We start from the raw sequence: 17,875 nt of genomic DNA on the forward strand, positions 1-17,875 counted from the left end.
ATGATCTTTAATACAAATGAAAGAAAATTGCATATGATGTTTCACAAAAGCAGCATTGAAACTTTAATTCAAGTTATTTGAATATAAATATAGTCATAGTAATCGGTTTTATATATACTTATAATTCCTCTGCACTTTCTCGTCTTTTCCTATGATTCAAATATCATTTTCGGTCGAAAATTCTGAGTTACATAAAGTAAAATTACATGTCTATCAACCAAGGATTTCAGATTGTATTATTCCTTCATTTCATCAAGAAAACAAATATGTACGCTGATTTTTGTTTTTATTTGTTATTAGATGTTCGGAATCCTCCGGTTATATTCATGTAGCACCATTTCGAATTTTGCCATCTGACTTACTTTACTTTTCGTTATATTTTTGCCTTGTTTTTAAAAGAAGAAAAAGGTTTCAATGTTAAATGTACGAACAATCTAGAGAGAATCATTTCCTGACAAATGTTTAATGGGTTATATCTCAAAAACAAGGACAGACCTTAACATAATCCTGAAGGGAATAGATGATTTAATGATTTTCATTTTATAGAGCTATTCCATAAGCTTCGCTTCTGTTTAGTTATTTTTTCCAAACATTTCGGGGTTTTTTATAAGAATTTAGGATAAATATATATCTCTGGTGCCATCAGCCAGCAATAATTTAAAAAGAAGAGACGAAAATAGGAAAAGAATAATCAAACTCATACGTCGAAACCAAACTGAAAATTTCATGACAAAAAGCGATACAAACTACCAAAAGACAACTAACAGTATACACAACGCAACATTGAAAACTAAAGACTCTGTAACACAAATCCTACCAAAAACTGAGGATGATTAATCTAGGTGCTTGATAGAAATATTCAATTTAGTTTCTCTATTTTGAAGCCAATTGATAGCTTCATCGAAGGGTAAGTTAACATTTTTGACGTGCAATTCAGTATACTTTATTTTTCCTCTGTCAAACATTGATCAAATGTCCTTGCTTTCCCCTGATTTTGTTTTTGTGACGGGTCATCAAAAGGTGACCATTCCTTCTGATTACACAGAAAAATAGCAAAACAATTTATATACCTTTGAAACAGGATGAATTCTTTTTTTTACTGGTATATTTAGTTGTGTTCAGAATTCGTTGTATTGTTTTGTGAACTTCTTTGTCTCTCCGTCGTAAGCTTTTTCGATGAGATCGTCATGATGTTTTGTTTAATTGACACATACAGTAGTTTATTTTTTTTAATTTATGCATCACAAAATTAAAAAAAACTAATATGTAGCCTGCTTTCCTGACCCATTGTCGATGGAAGTCAATAAATAATTAGGACAGGTGATTGTCCATACTGATTCGATTAAGTATAAAACATGAATTGTTTTGTTTTTTTAAGTTAAGTCCGACAGTTTTTAAATAGAAACTGTATTTTTAGATGTTTAATGAATATATATAAACAATTTAACAAAAATACCAAACACTAACTTGAAGGCAAATTCAAAAAGGGAAAAGTCCATAAAAACTAACAAAATCAAACGTGATCAATCAACGGAACAAGTGAAAAAACAACTTCTTGTAAAGTTTGGCAACACTAACAAAGAGTACAAACTAGATATTCATGAATTATTTTAGTTCTGATAAGATATATATCTTTGTCGATTTTGATTCCGATCTCTATGTGTTACTTACATTTGGAAACAATATAATCATAATATATAGACATTAATTGTCGAAATCCGGATATGAATATCCATTTATTACATCGGTGATCCGTTTATTTGGCAATCGCCAATGGCAGTCAGCAGGGTATATATATATATTACATAGCATGTATAAACATTTTCAGTATTTGAATGGAACGTGCTTATCTTCTAGGCTGCAATATTAGGTGTAATAGTTATGATTGGAGGTTGTTTGGGCTTTCCCTGCTTTTGTAAAAAAGGAAACGAGATAAATGCAATTAGGATCATTGGAGAAAACGGATATTCAAACGTTTCCGTAAAGCAGGCCATAATGCATTTCAGTTGATCGACGACACACATGTAGCTCATATTCACAAGTCATAAATGGATCGTATGGCACTATCATTGATAACAATGGAAATGTAGATCATTGCAGGCATCTTATCTCGTACGTTACTGTGGTCCCTACAACCAGCGATACACATTGCTACATGTACTATGAGTATAGGAAACAACAAAACCATGATACATTATCCTGTCTTTATTCATGTATATTTATTTTAGAAACGAATAATAGAAACTAAATAATAATGAAATTGAGAATTTCTTAAGTTAGTCAAATATTTGTATTATTTGTCAAATAGCAGAGGAGGAGGATTTTCATTTTTGTCTTTCATTATCATTTTTAATAGACATAAGGGAGAAAGTCTAACATCTTCATACAAAAATCAATGTTTTTATCAAGTTCTTAGTAAAACATAAACTTTTCGGACACAAAGTCATCGATCAATGGTATTATGTTTTATCTATTTGTTGCTTTAAGGGATTTGCATAATAAGTGCAAACTATATTATAGAGCATGTGCATGATTTATTTAAAGAAAAAAATGGAGGGTTATGAATGAAAATTAAAGGTCTGTTAAAATAAAATAATGTTGTAAATTAAAACAAAAAATCATAAACATAGTATATAATGTGAAGATGCATGTTCATAGTTACGCTGTGATTGTTTTAAACTCGTAGTGTGAAGACTTTCCTGGATATTAGGAAATTAGTTCACAAAAGAAGTATTTACAAAAATACTGAACTCCAAAGTAAATTCAAAGGTGAATTCCATAAAAACTGACAAAATTAAACGTTAGATTTTATTAACCGACGAAACAAATAGACAACAACTGTCAGATTTCTGACTTGGTAAAGACAAGAAAATGGTGAGATAAACCTGGTTTTAAAGCTAGCTAGGTTTCTCACTAGTATGACAGTTATTTATAGTTCCTTTTTACTGAAAAAATTGATCGTGCACCCCAAACAGACATAAGCCGTTCATTTTCTTAATTCTTTCATATTTTTCATGTCGAGGCCTTTTATAGCCGGCTACACATTGGGTTTTCTCGTTGTTGAAAGCCATACAGTTGCCTATTATTGCTAACATCCACTTCATATGAACTTTTTTGGAAAGTTATCTCATTGGCCATCATATAACCTCTCCTTCTGTTTATGTTAATGTTGCAATGATTGAATCCAGCAGCCTTAAACTGTGTAAACATATAACACAGACATACAAGTCAGTGGTACGTTGTTGGGTTGAGACAACAGAGACTGAAGATGACATACAAGCCAAAGGAACAGGCTGGAAAAGAATTAATTTCCGCTGATGATGAAATTATCATTTTCTCAATCGTAGAATACCAATAGTGAATGAAAATGAATGTTGTATGAACTAATTGCAGATGTATGATAAATTTTGGATTTGTATTGGCAAGTATACCACATTTTCGTGTTTGTTTATAGAAACATATATTTATACAATAAATTTCTAAATTGTGGCACATTGTTGTATCTTAGCTACGTACCCTGTAAATAATATTAATTAATTATGAAAATAATAAGAGGAAGTGGTATAATTGCCAATGAGACAACAAAAGACCAAATGAAACAGAAATTAACAACTATAGGTCACCGTACGGCATCAGCTATGCGCAAAACCCATATCGCATAGTCAGCTATAAAAGGCCCCGAAATGACAAATGAAAAACAATTCAAACGAGAAAACTTACGGCCTAATTTATGTACAAAATAATGAACGAAAAACAAATATTTTAAACAGCACCAAACCACAACCACTGAATTACAGGATTCTGACTTAGGACAGGCACATACAGCATGTGGCGGGGTTAAACTAGTTTATTGGCGCCAAACACTCCCCCTAACCTGAGACAGTGGTGCTACAGTACAGACGAACAAACCATACAAATCAGTTGAAAAAGGCTTAACTCATCAGATGGATGCAAATAGAAATGCATCTAACAAAAATACAGAGTGGATGTGGACGGGTACTTATACATCTATATAAAAGAAAGACACTAAGTACAGATATAAGACTACTGGCAGTTACTGACAGTTAGTTCAAAGCCAATTAAAACTAGTGAAAATTAATTAATTAATTGATTAATTAAACTTGTTTCTGTAGATAAATTGCAACTGATGAGACATTATTAGTTTTACCTTTGTTTGGGCCTTTTCATTTTTAAATTGATGAACTAGTTCATCACGAAGTAGGAAGTTGTTTTCATTCATTCAATCTGTAGGCATCCGTCTAGTTTTCATGACTAAATTTACCGACAGTTTTTTTTTTTAATATATTTTCAAACAGTTTCCCGATTTCTGATCATTTCAAAGAGTGATAATGAATGTTGCTAGTACAGAAACAAAAATAAAACAATGTTAGTTAGCTTTGTATTGCTGACAGTCTTAAAAATCCACGAAGGCCAATGTTTGGAAGGTCTGAATGTGTGTGAAGACCGGAGAAGGTATGTTTTTTTTTAATTTGAAAAAAATTAATTTAGTATTCTGTGATTGTCCTTTTTTTATAAATATTTTATTTTATATGTAATTACAAGTAAGCCAAATATAAGTTATAATGTGACATGCATTGCTTATCTCATAATCTGTCATAATCTGTCTTTCATTCTTAGTACGTCTCACGAGAGAAAGATTTGAAAGTTCTCATTTGTGTCAGGCGTCAGCGTTCTAAGCAGATTAATGTATACATTTCGTCTATTTTCTATTTAGTCATTTTTCACTCAGATTCTCATAGACTAATACTTTATATTGTACTTCGGTATCTTTTTTTTCTATTATCAAAAAGGTGTAGGAACATTACGATTTTGTCATGGTTTGTGCCATTGTAACTCATGAAATGTGAAATGTGTTTCTGTCTACTATAATGGTTCTTTAAGTTTACATTGCTAGGACAAATATAAGATTAAATAAGATTACTTTTAAATTTGATCGTAGTTTTGGCCCAAATTAGCCCTGGATTGTCCGACGCCTTTCCAATCTTGAATAATGTATCAATAAAGTACACCTAACACCCACATTTATCTAAAACCGAAAGGGACGCATAACATATATGAGATACATCGTATGATAACCTTTCATAAACCTACATTATAAAACTGGGAAACGCTGTATCATCTAAAATATTTTACATATCATACCAAATGAGGTCCATAATTGATGTCATATTTGTTTATTGTCGTGTTGCAACTTCTAGGCAACGTAACATAATTTATGAAAACCGGAGTTTGACAGACATTGACCTCTGCGGAAATGACCTTATTTCAATTATTACATTTTAGATTTATTCAATATTTCCAGGAAATTCGAACCACATCCTTGATAAGATTGAATGATTTATTTGATAAAAGTATACTTTTTTCAATGAAAATAGTTTTTTTTTCAAACTGTGATATATTTAAAAAAAAATTGCTATTCAAATGAATAAGCAATTTTCGTTATTGATACATGTAACAATACTTAAAAACTTTTTTTCAAATATTGGGGTGGGGCGGGGGATTGATGTTATTGAATAACATGTTTTTGCTTCCCCTGCAAGAGTTAAATTGTTCTTTGTGTAAATTATTATAATGTGACAACTTTTCTGTAATTGGTTACATGCAACTGAATATATACTGAAAGTTTTTTTTTTTTTTTTTTTATTTTTAGAATTGTTTTATTCATGTCCATTCTATCACTTTACTATTTTTTCTGTTACTAATAGTTGCTACTAGTTGAAAACAATGAACACATATTTTGCAAGAACAAACTGTACGTCTACATCGTCTTAATATCTAGATAAGCAATATAATGTTTATTGTGCTCCCGAACGATCAATTTAACAGAAACATACAATATTTTTTGTAAACGATTGACTAATAAGCTGTTGTAATTAAGTCTATATTTAAATGCGCTAAGCTTTTCAAAGTACATGACAAAGTTAAATAACTAAAGTAAAACATAATTATCAACCACTCATAATGATAGCTGTGTTTTGTCACTCTGATAAATCAAGTATTTTCAACAACAGTTTATAGTTTGCTATTATATTGTCCTGTTATACCACGGTTATAGGGAGGATTGATCGCTAAAAACATGTTTATTCAAACGAAAATTAAAATGTCCCTTGTTCAAGTCAAAATCCTTAAATTCAGTGGTTATCTTTGGTTGATATCTCTATAATTGTTTAACATTTATTTGTTTTTATCATTAATGAGGTCGCTGGATTTTTTATTTGATTTGTGCAGCATAATCGCCTTTTTGTGCTTTTTTTAAACTTTATTGTATATGGTTTTGGTTTTTCCTGTTGTTGACGGCCGTACAGTGACCCATCGTTTTTTAAATGCATGTTAGTTAGTCTCTGATAGGTAGTTGTCCAATTGGGAATCATGCAACGTCTTCTTATTGTTAAAACATAGCTATGCTGTAAAGCAAATATAATGTACGCAATTCATATTGCAAACGACTTTATTAAAATGTATTCTTGTTTATTTTATATACTTTGATTATAGCAAAAGAGAGTATTGTTGTGCAGGCTATGAAGAGATACATGCTTTATGTATAGGTAAATACTATATAATTATGGAATCACATACATGTTGCCTTCATTTTGCATTTCTGTCGAAAAAAAGGCGGTAATGGTTAAACAATATTCACTGCTTAATACAGTGCTAAATTAAACCTGGTTTAACTTTCTTAATTATGAAAATTGACAATAAAGATTAAAGGAAAGAGTAATGTTACCTATACAAATAGCCTTTTTACACTTAATAAGCATGGTAGGAAAGTCATTTCAATAAACATATAAATTACTTTTTCCCTTTTTTGTGTAATTGCTGTCAAGAAAGCATCTGTTATAGGAAGACATTATTAAAGTTTGTGACATGTTTAGATTATTACCAAAATTAAATTTGCCCACTGGAAACAACAAACAATGCATGATATGGAAATACAGTATCAGCATTTATGTATAATTAAAAATTCCAAAAATCTTTTAGAGTACATACAATCTAAGACTCTCTCATCTTGCAATAGTATTAAATATTCAACTTTTCTACACTTTACACAAGTATGCCCCATTCCAAACTAAAAGACAAATTCAAAGAGTTGGTATTACTTTGTTTCATTAAAAAGAATGGCGAACGTAGATACAAGTATCTTGTCTTGGGGAGGGATAAATCCTACTTTGTAAAGAATCGCTCTGATTCAAACAAAAAATTCTCTGAAACTGACATTATCAAGATGCTTGATTTCTTGATTGACAACATATTTGTTAGGTTTGGAGGACGTGTTTTTCACCAGACTGTCGGAATTCCAATGGGAACCAATTGTGCCCCTCTTCTTGCCGACTTGTTTCTTTATTATTATGAGGCTGACTTTATACAGGAACTTCTTAGGAAGAAAGATAAGAAGTTAGCAATATCCTTTAACTTTACGTTTCGTTATATAGATGATGTTCTCTCAATAAATAATACAAATCTATCCCTTCGAACTACCGATAAAGATACTACAGATACAGTTAAGTCTGCCTCATATCTTGACTTACATCTAGAAATTGACAATAAGGGACGGTTGAAAACAAAACTTTACGACAAAAGAGATGATTTCACCTTCCCAATTGTGAACTTTCCATGTCTATGTAGCAACATTCCAGCAGCGCCTGCATACGGAGTATATATCTCCCAATTGATACGATATTCCCGGGCTTGTATTTCCTATCATGATTTCTTTGATAGAGGATTGCTGCTCACAAGGAAGCTATTAAACCAAGAGTTCCAAATGGTGAAGTTGAAATCATCCCTTCGTAAATTTTATGGACGCCATCACGAGTTGGTTGACCATTATGGAATAACCGTTGCACAGATGATATCGGATATGTTCCTTATGTCGTAACTACAATACCCTTCCCTTTTCACGAATGTGACCTACCGAATTAGACTATTTACCGGATTTGTAATAACATAAGCAACACGACGGGTGCTACATGTGGAGCAGGATCTGCTTACTCTTCCGGAGCACCTGAGATCACCCCCAGTTTTTGGTGGGGTTCGTGTTGCTTAGTCTTTAGTTTTCTATGTTGTGTCATCTGTACTTTTATTTGTCTGTTTGTCTTTCTATTTTTGGCCATGGCGTTGTCAGTTTGTTTTCGATCTATGAGTTTGACTGTCCCTCTGGTCAGCCAGTCGTCTCATTTACCACGGTGATGACTGCTTAAGACTGTCGATGGTAATGTTACGTTATATACACATTGATATACAAAAATAGAAGTACGTGCCATAATCTCAAAGATTAAAATATATGTAAATCATCGTTTAACCTGTATACGAATGTTATTGTAAGCCGTATCGGTTACCGAAATGGTTTTTTCAATGTTGCTCACTATCTATAGATTTCAGTTTTTACACTATTTCTATTTTTAAACAAACAAAAGTGCTTATCATGGACGTTATCAACCATCAATTAAGGTTCAAATCAAAGGTGTAGTGCATACAGACCAAAATTAGGGTCGAATTATTGTTTTGCAAGAATTGAATATATCAACGATCTTTTTGTGTTTTTTTTAACAAAATTGAACCAATCTGGCTGATAAAAAGAATTTCCATGTTGTGCTTCCATAAATATTTGAAGAAGAAAAAGGAAAAAAAATGCATTCTTTAATGTTTTGTTAATTTTGTAGCAAATGTCCCTTTAATAACACATTGTAATACACATATATTTATTTTTTTTATGACCTCCATCGCATATTCAGAATATTTTTGACGAAAAATAAGGACATGCAGAAAAAAAATGTATTAACAAAAATACCGAATTCGACGTAAATTCTTCAAAAAAAAAGATGTCCGTAAAAGCTGGCACGTCAATACCCTCGAAAAAGTCAACCATCGAAACGAACGAAAAACAATTGTCATATTCTTTACTATGTACAGAATGGTCGGTTAAACCGGGTTTTATAGCTAGCTAAACCTCCCACTTTAATTACAGTTGTTTATAGTTCCGTTATATTGATAAAATAGTGTGAGCAAGCCAAACAAAGAAAATTGGCTAAAGTCATACTAAAAAGGACCAAGCAGCTAAAATTATGTAAATATACATAATAGATATACAACACAACAGACTTAAAAAAATATGCATTTGAGTTTTAAGATTTATCCACCAATCTACAACTTCAACGACATAGAATGACAATAAATTATATTAAATTAGTAACAGTTTCACATGCTCATGCATGGTTAAAATGCCAGAGCAACATAGAGACTTTTAATCCTAGAATTTACAAGTATGCTATCATAAAATAAAACAATGTTAGAATGGTAGCTTTTTTTTTTTTTTGCTGGAATGAAATCTCATTTACTTTGATCCTCAACCTATACTTCAACTACTTAAAAAAAACAATCAAATATACCAGGGCTATAGCTCTTTACGCCAGATGCCTTAGCTATATTTTATCAAAGTGAAACCGGGACATAAATGTAGGACTTTAATATCCTATTTAATGGTCCAACTCAGCCTGATTTGGGAAATAAAAATAAATTCGGCATGAAGACAAATATTCGTATACGCATTTATCATACGGAATATGAACAAGTCCTCAATTCTAATATCTACACTCTTCGGTTTAACTTCAAACACAAACCAAACGAGTGACTTTTATAAATGAACAATTGAAAAATAGATAACCTATCATATTCATACTATGACCTGTTTTACAGAGTGCAACATTGGTTTTACATCTATAAACGGAGACTCATGCACCCCATGTGGAAACAATAGATTCGGTAAAAGATGTCTAGCTCGTTGTAACTGTCAAAGTGTAGAGAGGTAAAACACTTTTACATACTATTTTGATTTCAACAGATATTATACAATTTTCATAAGCGTGCAGTACAAGAGTTACACGTGGTAATTTGAAGTACGATATATACAATGAACATGTAATAATCTACTTGTTAACATGTTATTACTCATTCAGATTTTCAAGCAAAACATAGCCAGAAAATAAAACCTAATGAATACAATATAGTTTTCAAATGAAAATTGAGATTTTCTGATAAAGTTCAGTATAACAAAGAGATAAAAACCCTTCCATGTTGGCATGGTTTGGATGATTTCTATATTATGGAATAACATGTTAGTTTTATTATTCTACAGTCTTAACTATTATACGTGCTATTCGTATGCAAATATGTTCTTTGCATTGCTAACATATTCTTTCGAATTGTAGTATATTCAACAACGTGTGGCTCGGTACTTGTACATATCGGCATTGTGTTGTTGTGCTGTGGTCTTCTTTGTATTCTTGTGTTTCGTTTTTGCGTATGTGCTTTGTCTATATGCCTTTTTGTTTTCTTTGTGGAGATATTTGTTTGTTTTTATAGTGATTGAGATTATAACACAATGTTGATTGCTGATTACCCCTATTTTTGACATTTTTACTTATTACATCTGTTTGTTTTGTTCACACATTGTTGTCGATATAATGGAATTTTATGCAACTGTCATACAAGTGAGAGGTTTAGATCACTTTAAAACCAGGTTTAATCCACCATTTTCTACGTAAGGAAATGGCTGTACCAAGTCAGGAATATGACAGTTGTTTTCCATTCGTTTGATAAATTTGAGCTATTGATTTTGCCAATTGTTAAGGGACTTTCCGTTTTGAATTTTCCTTGGAGTTCGGTATCTTTGTTGTTTTACGTTTTACTACAACTAAGTCGATGTCGAGTTTATTCCTCGAGGGCATCATTAACTTGGTAGCTTAATGCATAATAAATACAAAGAATATAAAGAACAAACCGACTAGGACGTCGCCCGGGTTAATTACTTAAAACATTCAGATACTTTTCAAAAAATAAAACCATGTACTTTATATTTTCGACAGTATCTGCTACATGTGAATCAACTCCTATTATTTCAACTTGTAAACACAAAAAAGGAAGAAGGGCACGTGTAAGACATGTAATACGTTCATCACGTATTCAGATGTCACTAATAATTTAACAGGAAAAACTTATAATACTAAATGTTTTGAGCCTCTAATCTGTGCCACGGACAATGTCGTTTACGGAATTGAATGTATTTTGTGTGAACTACTTTATTTAGGTGAAACTCGACAAACTTTGCGTAAAAGGTATTGCAATGCCATATGGTTGCATTGATAACATCAAAGGAGTAAGAAATTTGTCAAGTCCAGCCTGCAGTGATGTTAATGTAATGAGCTTTTTTAATACTACTTTAAGACACCAGAGTAGTCATAGGCAAAAACGTTAACATCGGCTCAATCTAAAAAAGTCTTCCAAATTTAGATCTCAATCTTGGAGCTTTGATGACCTTCTTTTACATCTTCATCATCCGCTAGGGTTACATTACATTAGAACTATTCTTTTGTCACTGCCGATTAATTTTCTAAAATGTTTGAGAGATTATGCACTTGACAAGGGATGCATAGTTACATTTTCTCCAATATACATACTACTAAGTATAATTTGTGATATAGCTCTTTTCCGTCTTTTTAAACCAGTAAGATCGGAACCTTTACATGATGAAAAGACATTCCTTCCAGTTCAGTTTTCAAATAAAGGAATTGATGCAATCAACATCAGCAACGTTCTTCATCACAAGCACTTTGTCGGAATAGGTCAAAACAATCAGGTCTTTGATAAAACGTCGAATTCATAATTTTAAAGACAGTGTGAATGATCGACCAATGTCCGTTTTCAGAGACTAAGAAGCTGTGAAATGTCTACCATTTCTTCACGATAAATATGTTGTTGTTCCTGCGGATAAAGCTTCAAATAATATTGTCTTTGTTTGTAAATCGTACTACTATGAGTGTCTTGTAAAAGAATTAGGAATAAATGAGCAATCAGGTAATCCCACATACAAAAACATATCATTTGACAAGGATGAGATTTTGGCGAATCACAAGTCCTGCATTGCTTCAATGAACATTAAATTGAACAGTTAATCAGTGGATACCTAAGCTTTACAAAATTTCGTACAAACAACGGTACATTGCCGGCTTATTTACATGTTCTACAAAGGAATTGTCCATTAGATTGACAACAATTCTATCCGCAGTGAATGAGGGTCTTCAGAAATACTGTTAAACTGTTTACTCGCGAAGTGGTATTAACAATATGTGGATTCTAAAAAATTCTAAAGAACCTCTGGATAATTTTAAATTTCGATCTTTCTATAAGATTTATTCTATCAAAACTTTTGATTATTCAACCCTGTATACCACCATTCCCCATGTGATATTGAAAAATCACTAAAAGAAATATTCCAAAATGCTTTTCAATATAAAAATGGTAGCATACGCTATAAATTTATTACTTTGGGATACCATACGGCACAATTTGTTAATAGTGAACGTCGGCCAAAAAAAACAAAATGAACAACAATATGTGCATAGAATTAGTTAATCATTAAAGAACAGTTTAGTTCTTTAAAATATATCAATTGTATACAAAAGCAAAACTTATTACAATGATTATGATTTAGGACAGGGTGTTAAGCGTATAACTATTGGTACCCATTTATTGTTTTTTTTATCTCGACAAAAAATAAAAAATAGAAATATAATATGGAAGATAAGCAGACCTGAAACGTTACTGTTATTACATGCACGTGAAAAAATATTGCATACCAAACATGCAAAATCTCAAATCAACTTTGAAACTTGACAAAAGTAAAATGTATGTTCATGGCCACAATTAATGGGGATCACAATTAGCACATTAAATTTAAAATCAAAAGGTGTAGATTTAACAGTTATTTTATATATAAAAATGTGAACTACTATAACTATCAGAATAACATTTCTACAAAAGATTCATTTGTGACGCTTGAATAAAAAAGGCCAAACAAGTGTGTCAAAAATAAGTATCTATGTTTTAATGTGATAGTATCGTGCAATGTTGCTTATGGTCTTTAATGAAGAAACTAAAAAAAGGCCTAATAAAAAGATCGGGTCGATGATGTTTGTCAATTGGATGTTCGCTAAAAATGTCTTTGTATGAAATGAATGTTTTTGATGATTCTTTAACAAGTAGTGTGTAAAAACGCTTCATATCATTTCGTTGGTGACAATCAAAATAGTATGTTCATAACATCAAAGTGACATAAGAATGTACACCATTGAATTCAAGGACATGATTGTATTTTCATATTTGTTTATTATTTAAAAATATATGTTTCAACGATATGCAAGATTATTTTAACGTTGTTCTAGTAGTTTACATCTCAAAGAAGATTACACATTGAAATAGCAAGAAAAAACAATTCAAATGAATGCAACAATGTTGAATTTAATAATTGATATTGTCAAGCATTATTTATTTGATATATATTGCACAGATGTGATAATGTAGTTGGGTGTGTACCAAAAATAGAAGTAAGGGGTAGGTACTATTTTCATAGTTTATCTCTTTAGCAACATTTGTTTAGCGGTCCTATGAAAAAAGGAGATTTTGAATGATTGTCGATGAGTCAGAGTTCAAATAAAAGGTTACAAGCAATCATAGGTCCAATACGGTCTTTAACGATGAGAAAAAAAACCGTATAGTCGGCTATAAAAGTCAACGACATGAAAAAATAGGAAATAATTCAAACGAGAAAACTAAAGGTCTAATCTATAACAAAACAATTTACGAAAAAAAATATGACAGACATGAAACAACCTAACTACAGACATTTTGATACCGGAATAGTCAACTGATCGGTAATTTTACCAATTGAATCCTATACCTGATTGAGACATTTTGACTGAGTGTAGATTAACGTATGACAATTGCATGGCAGATTATGCATGCATAGCAGATGACGTTTACCCTATGGATGCATCCGATCTCTAAATGTGTGTAGTTCTTGTGATTTCCTCGTGATTTGTTTGTTACTTTGATCTGTATCCTAGTCGTATATCATCTTTATAAAAGAGTCTGCCTTCAGAAATGAAACACAGAAATCCACAATTGAACACACGTTAAGTAAGTCCTGAATAACTTAAAACTACCATAAAATAAAACTACTAGTTTTATCATAGTAATGGAAATGTTCTATAGGATTTATATATTTCATACTGTTATACCACATTGGCTTGTTGTCTCACTTGCTTGAATATTGTGCCATGAGCATGATGAGAGAAATAAATGTGAATACCTGTATATTCATAGGACAAAAACAAAACAATTATGAAAAAATACCTTGAACAAGTTCTTAAAATTAAACAGACAAGAAAACAGTGGGTTGGATTATACATTTCGTAGAAAGGGGAGAATTCTCAATCCTTCCAAATCTAATTTTGATCAGCAGAATAAAAACGGAAACGGACAATAAAAATATATTTCTGGAGTGTAACTAGGCCGTCCTTCTCTTTACGATTGGGTACTCTAGACAATTCACTGAGTAGTTATGTAAAAGTACTAATCAAAGATACCAGTCTAATCATTTTCTACGCCAGACGTGTCTTTTTTCTACAAAAGATTCATTTGTGACGCTTGAATAAAAAAGGCCAAATAAATTGCGAAGACGAAGAGCATTGAGGACCCACAATCCCCAGGGGTTTTGCCAAATACAGCTAAGGTGATATAAGAACAGCTTTACTATTTCGATTAATTCAAAATTTGTAAACAGTAAATTTATAAAAATTACCATGTAAAAATATTGAATTTATATGAATAACATCTATTTCATGCTTTAAACTAACGATCACCACATGCACACTTATAAAACGAAATACGAGCACAACAAAACAATAACATGCCAACAATTTGATCATTATGCAACAAACATGTCAATATCAATATTTCCATAAAAAACGTAATGCTAAATATGTCGTGAATTTCATACAGCGCTAGCGCAACACAGATGTTTTTATGTTTATCTTGCAACACTATTTTCATAAAAAAAATGTAGTGTTAAAATATGCTGTTCAGTTTATACAATCGAAATCATGCCCAAATATCAAATCCATTTATAAGTGATATATTTAAAACAAAAAAGAAGATATTTCTTTTTCAATGTTAACCTCAAAATCACATGGTCATGCAGTTATTTATTTTCTCCTATACTCTTTTCTCATCGTTCGTTAGAAAGTAACGCCCATGCTATGTTATGTTTGTAGAAGACGTTGTGTATACTACTAAAACATTAGAAAGAGGCTTTCCCGGAACAATCAGAGTTAATGCTTTTGTTCTTCATGTTACTAGTCATGGATAAGTATTTTCAGCGAAACGCTCATTTAAACTTAAATGAATCTGATCATGTTTGTTTTTGCATGTCCTCTTTATAATGAAAATGAGGATAAATTCATTGAAAATGTATATGGACTTCTGAAAAAATACTGATTTTACCCAACTGTGGCTTTGAAGTGGGTTGATTTCAAAAGACAGGTCAAATATCGTCTTCACCTAACACGGAGCTTTCAGGAGTAATAACAAAATATAGTTGAAATTGAAGACAGATATTATGTTCGAGCAAAGTGATGTGTCCTCGTGCTAACTGTAGCGTGGACGTAACTTTACATTCGAGTTAAGTGTGCCATGAAAAAAAGTGAAACAAAAATACTGAACTCCAAGTCAACTTCAACAGGGGGGAGTTATATTGACACAATTGGGTAGGCAACTCAAATAGACATAATAGGTTAATGTGACAATAATTAGGATTCAACAGTCAAAAGACATACAAGACAACTGACTACAAATTCAAACAAACATACAAGTTAAAGAAGGAGTTAAACTATTTATACCATATTATCGTACTGAATAAACAGGAACTTCTTCATTTTTGTAATTGCGGTTTGTAGCTAATCATCAGCTAAACGATAATTACATGAAAAGTAATTAAAAGACCTAAGATTTATCAAATAACGCCTACAACAATAGTATACCATACGAATAATCTTAATTCTTTAATATAAGTGTCCAAAGTCAGAATTCTGATATTTTTTATTTCGTCCTATTTTTTTAATCTAAAATACCATTTCTTTATACTTTTCCTTTCAGTAAGACTATCTTCAATAACACATACACATGTAATATCTTTGTAGAAGACGCTGCTTTATCTACACAAGATAAGGAGAACAGCTTTTCTGAAGCAATGACGGGTAAATGTTTTAGTTTCTTCTTTTTCACAAGAAACACATCAGATAAAAAGAAAAGATGAGATTATATCTCCTTTATTCCCAATCATGCACAGCTACAATCTTCCTGGTTTAATTTAAATACAAAATGGATACAAGAATCGGCTGACACATTAAATAATCTACTGTTCACCTATTGAATGATTGTTATCAACACGTCTCACGGATGTGACTATATAGAGAGAATTTCACATGAGGATCATGGCAAGTGACATCCATGTTACCATTTTGTTCTATAAAATGTATACACTCTGACATATTTGTCATATTGTGCAATATCATTAAATGAATATATAATAAAAACTGTTTGATTTTTACAATGCATTTATTTTAATAAACTTACGGTATTCTTCTGTTAAACTTTTTTTTCAAATTAACGTTTAACCTGCTCCGTGAAATATTTTGTATTTTCGTTTATGCCAGCATTCATTGAGTTTAACCATTCAATATCTTTTAAAAGCAATGCTTGATATGCAACGCAACCACAACATATGCGGTTTTCTCTCTCTCTCACTCTCTCACACACACAATTTTCAGATGATTTGCATCTTAGTTTTCAATTGTGTATATTACGCTTGTAGAAAGTGTTGCTGCAACCACCAAAACAAAGAATAATAGCCTTTCCGTGACAATCAGGGATAATGACTTTGCGTACACTTTATCAGGCAAGCAATTTTTGATTCAATAGCGATATATTTTTTTCTTGAAATGATACATATTTTATATCATATAGGTATTGTAAGATGAATGATGAATGTAATGTTTTTTCTCCGAAGAAAGGTGGCAGGTAGCAAAGGGGCATTCAAATTCATAAGTAGACATAAACCGACAATTCCATTGTTGAAAAAAGAAGAAGAAAAAACAAAACAAAGATACAAACAACATTATGCAAAACACAACATTTGAAACTAAAGACTGAGCAACATAAGCACCAATAAAAACCGTGGGTGATCTCAGGTGTTCCGGGATGGTAAGCAGATACTTTTCCACATGTGACTCCCGTCCAAAACTATAGTTTAAACTTTTGAAATAGTTTAGGTAAATAATTAATATGATACGTATTTACATACTTCCCTATTGGTTTTTGTAGATAGTATATTCAATACAATAAGCTAGGTGTATATATTACAATATGTATAAAAGATGACAATAAACCTAACCAAGTACAAATACAAGTACATGCATCAAAGTCAGGCCAGCAAAACAGCGATGCTTTTCTCTTAGTTCAACTTGTGGCTTTAATTTTGTACCAATTTAAAATGCTACAGAATATAGCATATACAATGCATTTAAGGATTATCTCGGCTTCTCCAAGCACCAGTAATTACGTTTGGAATAAAAGTTCGACTGGTGTCTAATCACAAACAAATTAGACATTGTTATCATTTCTTTTTTTCTCTATCCCTTGAATTATTCAATAAGTACAGAGGTGTTTGTTTAGAATTTAATTAATTTAACAACGAATTTAATTGAAACGAGGGAGGGGGACCATACCACTGAGATATTCTTAACTCATAATTCGATAAAAAAAAAATAACAATGTCATCGTAAAAAACAAAAAGACGAACAAGTTCACAAACACTAAATCGAAAAACTAAAGACTGAGTAATCTTATTTTCGAGTTTTCCTGTAGGTTGACTGTCAATAAACCTTAAGCTTTCAGTCTGATCGCAATGTATCATAAGTCAACGGTTGAATTTGCCGTGTCAGTAAATTAATCATTATATTAGATG

At 31.5% G+C, this 17,875-nt stretch overlaps 1 protein-coding gene across 1 annotated transcript; it reads left to right on the forward strand.

Annotated features, from left to right (window-relative positions):
* The first annotated feature begins 4,349 nt into the window (after positions 1–4,349).
* On the forward strand, positions 4,350–16,830 carry LOC127719118 (uncharacterized). The gene is made up of 6 exons (XM_052225141.1): positions 4,350–4,473; positions 6,514–6,566; positions 9,712–9,820; positions 13,361–13,404; positions 16,050–16,106; positions 16,724–16,830. The coding sequence occupies exons 1-6, from the start codon at positions 4,385–4,387 to the stop codon at positions 16,828–16,830; spliced, it is 459 nt and encodes a 152-aa protein (XP_052081101.1). The 5' UTR covers positions 4,350–4,384.
* The last annotated feature ends 1,045 nt before the right edge of the window (positions 16,831–17,875 follow it).

Source organism: Mytilus californianus, unplaced genomic scaffold (genome assembly GCF_021869535.1).
Source record: "Mytilus californianus isolate M0D057914Y unplaced genomic scaffold, xbMytCali1.0.p SCAF_10, whole genome shotgun sequence".
NCBI classification, from domain to species: domain Eukaryota; kingdom Metazoa; phylum Mollusca; class Bivalvia; order Mytilida; family Mytilidae; genus Mytilus; species Mytilus californianus.

Bases quoted from the DNA above. Each gene is read 5' to 3' on its own strand.
- LOC127719118 (XM_052225141.1), top strand. From the start codon at position 4,385: ATGTTAGTTAGCTTTGTATTGCTGACAGTCTTAAAAATCCACGAAGGC. The intron at 4,474-6,513 runs GTATGTTTTTTT...CTTTGATTATAG, and splicing joins GTGTGTGAAGACCGGAGAAG to CAAAAGAGAGTATTGTTGTG. The intron at 9,821-13,360 runs GTAAAACACTTT...TATATTGCACAG, and splicing joins AACTGTCAAAGTGTAGAGAG to ATGTGATAATGTAGTTGGGT.